The following is a 5,153-nucleotide window of genomic DNA, read 5'->3' as shown; positions in this document are numbered from 1 at the left end:
CCACTCACTTGGGTCCCTCCTCCCCAGACAGCTTGATCTGCTTCCCAACTCACAAAATCTAGTATCTTGGGATGTAACACAGATTAGAGCTTGGGTCAGCTTATCGATATGACCCCTCCAACATTCAAGTCAGTGATCAAGCTGAGAAAGAAGAAGACTAACGGAAAAAAAGAGCTTGGTGGAGAAGAGTCGCCTCCACTTGCAAAAATAAGAAGACCAACATATCTCATGCCTTACATATAAAAAAGATTCCTCATTTAAATGTCTGACATTTCTGGTAGTAACAAACGACCTGCTGTTTTAATCTGTTTGATCTGCTCATCAGCTTAAGATTACAAATTAACAGGATCACAGTTTGACAGTCTCCAGTGGCCCTATAAATTCAACCCTTTTTGCCTAAGGAACTTAAGCAAAACAAAATCATGATAAAAGAATGCAAAGATGTAATTTCTTCCACAAAATCCTGCCGAGCTGAAAGCATATTTGCTTCTATATTAGTCAAAAAAATGGTCAAAACGCACACAATTAATGATTAAGGTGGTGCACCTGCACACCTTTTCTTATTAATCTTTCAGGTAAACAACGAAGCTTTACAGGTTAGGTAACTGAATCAATGAAACAGAAGCTCATCTATTAAACTATCCCAGTCTCTGCAACCCATCCTATAGAATTCTTTGCCCTTCTTTGTGCCCTTCTATTTATCTACATAAACTATAACTTCCACATATAATGTGCTCAAAAGATTTCTGTTAATTAGGTACACATGACGATCTATGATTTTCATATGACTGATAATGCAGATTGAGTAAGCCTTCACCTGGCCAAAGATCATGCATCCACTCTAATTTGACAGTTCAAACTTCAAGTGAGATGCGAGTCTTGATCGGCTTCAGCTTCACTCCCATGCTCTCAGGTGAGAGCAGTTCAGGGGAGATGTATGATGGACTGAGAGGACTCCGAGGACTACAATTTAATTGACTAGGCCTATGCAAACCATAACTAGCGAGGAAGTACTCCATAGTTATCAGCATTGCAAGAGGTTGCTCTTCAGTCACAAGTGATCCACATGCCTGAACCTGGAAAGAGATTAATTGTAACAATTGTAGGAATCAAATTTCAGGGAATTTTCAGACAAGCTAAAACAATGGAAATTATGAAATTGATTGTTGTAAATCCAAACTAAGCACCTCAACTAATGCACTGTATTTCCCATCCATTTTGGCAGCCATGTAGAGTGCATCTGAATGAAAAGGAGAATGCTCACCCACGAAGATGAGTGTCCTACACTGAAGCTTCTTTAGCGCGTCTGTTAAATCACTCCGGCTATTAACATAAGAGGTGTTAATCATCTCCCATTTTCCTTTCTTAACTGGAGAGAGATAGTAAATCAAACATACTCATTTATTGACTGGAGAAACCGCCAGACGTTGGCACTTTGCTTCCCATCCAGCACCTGCACAATTCATATAGAAAAGCAGTCTCAGCAGAGTTCTTGCCAAAGTCTCTTGCCAAACGTTGGCACTTTGCTTCACGTTCCTCCTAGTTTCTTGCCAAAGGATCCAAAGGGTGAAGGAATACTAACACATCTACAAGCTTGGACAGTTTCTGATTCAGGAGCTTGCCAATTTCCACGAACTTCCTGTGAAAAATAATATATATATATATATATAACAGGTTATACTCACAAGGCAAGTTAGCTAGGAACCAAAAAAAACTCCTACCATACCTTGCTGAAGTATCGTTGAATCAGCCATTCTTTGATTATGCCACACGTTCCATAAAAGTAGAGAATGTTTGACATCACCTAAACGAGTAAGGTTTGAGTTGTTTGCCACAACTATAACTTCCAATCCACAGGAAAACACCAATTAAAAAAAAAATGATATCTAACCTTGTTCGACAACCATTCTTTCCATGAGGGAGCTTTGCATAAAGGTGAGACAAGTATCAAAGCCTGAACGCGCTCCCTATATTTTGACTTAAGAAGCACATAAAAATCTCAATATAGTACAGAAAAAAGAATCATAAACTAAAGAAGCATTGGCTGCATAATTACTTACTGAAAAAAGAGTAAGAACATAGGCTCCTGCAGTGACCCCCATGCAAATGACAGAGTATAATCTGCAAAGAGCAAGCCAATAAAGATTTAAAACAGTTCAAGAAAACAGGTCCACATAAAGGATATTGCACCCATTTAGTACAAGAGAAATAACAAAATAATTACCCAAAATAATCAAACACATCGGCAACCTGATCAGCTAACTGGTCACCTGAGAGCACGGGATCGCATGAAGAAATAGGAGCCGCACCTAACTGCAGAATTCTTATGGAAAATGACTCAAACTGTTATGTCAATATTTATTTCACAGTCTCAACTGCATAAACTAATTGTTTTTACAAAAAGAAATCTGACTGCTAGCTGTGATCTTAAACAAATACCGACCTCATGTCCTGGAGGATTGATTTGATATATACAGAAATTATAAAGCAGCAAAGAAACACCTTCAGTGCAAAAGAATAATCCTTGAAAGCAGGACACATCTGAACAAATGAATAAAAAGGGAGAATCAGCAACAAAAGTTCCAATCTTGACAATGCAGAATGGTTTCTTCAATTTTAAATAGCCGTTCACAACCTTTATTATGTATAAAAACATGTGTTAATGAATCTTGAAGTCAAGAACTAGTATTGGATATAAGAATCAATCTAGTAGACACACAGAACTATTGCTTGACGGCTACACACAAATACAGATTGATTAAAAGAATCAATCAGTCATTCCAGAAACAAATCTGCAGCAATGTAAGGATCCACAAGAAGCATTATAAAATTGCAGGGAGACATGAAATAATGAAAATTCATGAAATATAAGGAAGACAGATAGACACTTCCAGAAATGTAGAAATTTCAGGATCCAACTTACGGTCCAAGGCAACATCAGGGTAAGTAACAAGTGCAGGCTTTTCCAGGTCTCCATAAACAGAAACTGACAGGGGACCATGACGGGTTAGCACATGATGTTCCTGAGAATAAGAGATGGATGGATATTAGCATCTTGGCAGAGTGAAAAGATTCATATCTTAATTAAGGAAATACACCTTAAAGTCGATCATGCACTAAACTACATATATGGAAAATACAAAAACATTAGGTAATCCTCATTATGTCAGCATTTTTACTTCATCAAACATGACCAACTAAAAAAAGGTCCTTTTTTGTTGTTAAGGTCAGACAAGCATTTTGTAGTGGAAACTAATTGAATAGCGAAACCAGAGTCTAGGTATAATCGGATGAGGAAACAGTAGATAAGTGATTCTTCTTGGAAATTTCTGACTTGCAAATATAAATTCATATACTAATATAAAGAAAGTTGTTGACTTTATAGGCCATGAATACCTTTTGATCATTGGGCCTTTTAACAGCTCAGACCAAAACTTAATGTTTCATAGAGGGGTCATAAGCTTAGTTACCACCATAAAAGTTGTTCAGTTGTCCTCAGGCTGTTTGTTTAAATGCCTTACAAAATCAACAAGATGTAAGCAAGATTCAATGTTCCAAATTCCAATGAAAGTAGATGTTTATAAAACAAGAACAGAATAGCAACCACAGTTGTGATCACTAAAAGAAATTAAAATAATGAAAACTAGAACGTCGTCAAAATGAAGAATTGTAGCATTATTTCAGTGCATGCACAGTTCATCATCCAATAGTTATAAAGGTTCCTGCTCCTTTCTTCAGCAAGCATATAGCTATTAATATGACTAAAAACACAACTTTCATTGAATGAGCAATTAATCTCAGATACTTGATAATGTTTCCGCCTGCTTTCTGCAATAAGACACATGAAGCAATTGATATAACTCAAGCACAGCTTCCTTGCATAGCAAAGATATTGATATATCTTAATTTGAAAAACCACTCCAGTGCTAACTTCAAGACACAAAAGAAGGAAAGCCAGATTAAACAACAAATTAAGTTCTATACATCAGTAAGCTACTCAAACCATCAACTTTCTACATCTATATGCTCAAAGATTACAGAAGATGTGACGGGCTACCATCAATATATGAAATTAGCCTCCTCCTCAAGAAAAAGATATCTAAAATTAGACGCAAAGCAACAAAATCACTATCCCAAATACTCTCGCGACGCCCAATTTATGCCATAGTCACCAACACGCTGCTCTCCAAGTCGAGATACTCAAATGCACAACAAAGAAATCGTCATGGAGAACATTTAAAAAGCAACCGCATCACCGTATCTGACGCAGTACAATAAAAACCCCGGAAAAAAAGGAGCAATACATTAAACAAGGGGATTGAAAGCACTCAAACGTAGAAAACAAGATCCAAGATTTCGCACAACGCGAAGTCAAGGAAGAGAGGAGAAACTCATTGGATACTGGGGACACTAACCTTTCCGCCGGATGCGATCCTCTCCGCATCCACCGACACCGAGTCGCTCGATTCTCCCATCGTTTGGGCTCCCCGAGGAGCCGAGGAAGGAAGGAAGCCTCTTTTCACGGCCCCCTTTTCTCACGCTTATATATCTGTCGGGCGGATTCGATTTCCTCAGCTCCTAATCGCGATTACAGCACCGACGCTTGCTTTCGCTGCGGTGAGAATAACTTACCGGTAACCGCACTTCAGCAATGAAGATTGGAATTCCCAACTATTTAAATCACTCATTTTTATTTTTTTAAATTACCAAATCACCCATCAATTTTTCAAAATACACTAAGGCGCTCTTTTTTCTAAGTTATCAAAGCGTCATATTTTGAATTTTTATATATAAAAAGACGCCTGATTCCACTATTATTATTATTATTATTATTATTATTATTATTATTATCTTCCGCATAAATTCTAAATCGATGAGGTATATTATAACAGTTATGATTCTATAGCTATTGATATGGTATGTTATGATAGGTCCAGAGATGATGTGATAGTCAAAGTCAAGGCGAGATAGTGGTCGGAGTTATGATGACATGGCAATTCGAATCAGAGCGTACACAGTTAAAATCTGGATTAAACCCCTTAACGCTAAAGCCTGCAGTATGAAGTCAGTCAGATTCAAGTGACCCAACTGCCCATTATTAAGCATAAGTCTCAGTATATGGTCGGTCGACCTTAGAGTCGGTCGGGCTTAAG

General features: G+C 37.6%; 1 protein-coding gene across 2 annotated transcripts; it reads right to left on the bottom strand.

The window, feature by feature from the left end:
- Positions 1-525: 525 nt before the first annotated feature.
- Positions 526-4,636, bottom strand: LOC121988700 (protein NDL2-like). 2 transcript variants are annotated; one of them, XM_042542267.1, is made up of 11 exons: positions 4,416-4,636; positions 2,924-3,023; positions 2,444-2,541; positions 2,225-2,313; positions 2,061-2,121; positions 1,892-1,978; positions 1,727-1,804; positions 1,583-1,639; positions 1,398-1,453; positions 1,188-1,323; positions 526-1,076 (listed from the first exon to the last, which is right to left on the bottom strand). In XM_042542267.1, exons 1-11 carry the CDS (start codon positions 4,473-4,475, stop codon positions 855-857), a joined length of 1,044 nt encoding a protein of 347 aa, XP_042398201.1. In that variant the 5' UTR covers positions 4,476-4,636; the 3' UTR covers positions 526-854. The 2 variants fall into 2 exon arrangements, 1 of the variants encoding a protein (XP_042398201.1); XR_006114089.1 differs by having other exon boundaries at positions 935-1,076; positions 1,188-1,306.
- Positions 4,637-5,153: the final 517 nt, after the last annotated feature.

This window comes from Zingiber officinale, chromosome 1B (assembly GCF_018446385.1).
Source record: "Zingiber officinale cultivar Zhangliang chromosome 1B, Zo_v1.1, whole genome shotgun sequence".
Lineage (NCBI taxonomy): Eukaryota > Viridiplantae > Streptophyta > Magnoliopsida > Zingiberales > Zingiberaceae > Zingiber > Zingiber officinale.
Note: the sequence above shows the minus strand (reverse complement) of the source record. Positions and strands in the feature narration are given on the sequence as shown.

Coding starts and splice junctions, on each gene's coding strand:
- LOC121988700 (XM_042542267.1), bottom strand. CDS start 4,475: ATGGGAGAATCGAGCGACTCGGTGTCGGTGGATGCGGAGAGGATCGCA. Junction 2,122..2,224: donor GATGTGTTTGATTATTTTGG/GTAATTATTTTG, acceptor TGCTCTTTGCAG/ATTATACTCTGTCATTTGCA. Junction 1,454..1,582: donor CTGTCCAAGCTTGTAGATGT/GTTAGTATTCCT, acceptor TGAATTGTGCAG/GTGCTGGATGGGAAGCAAAG.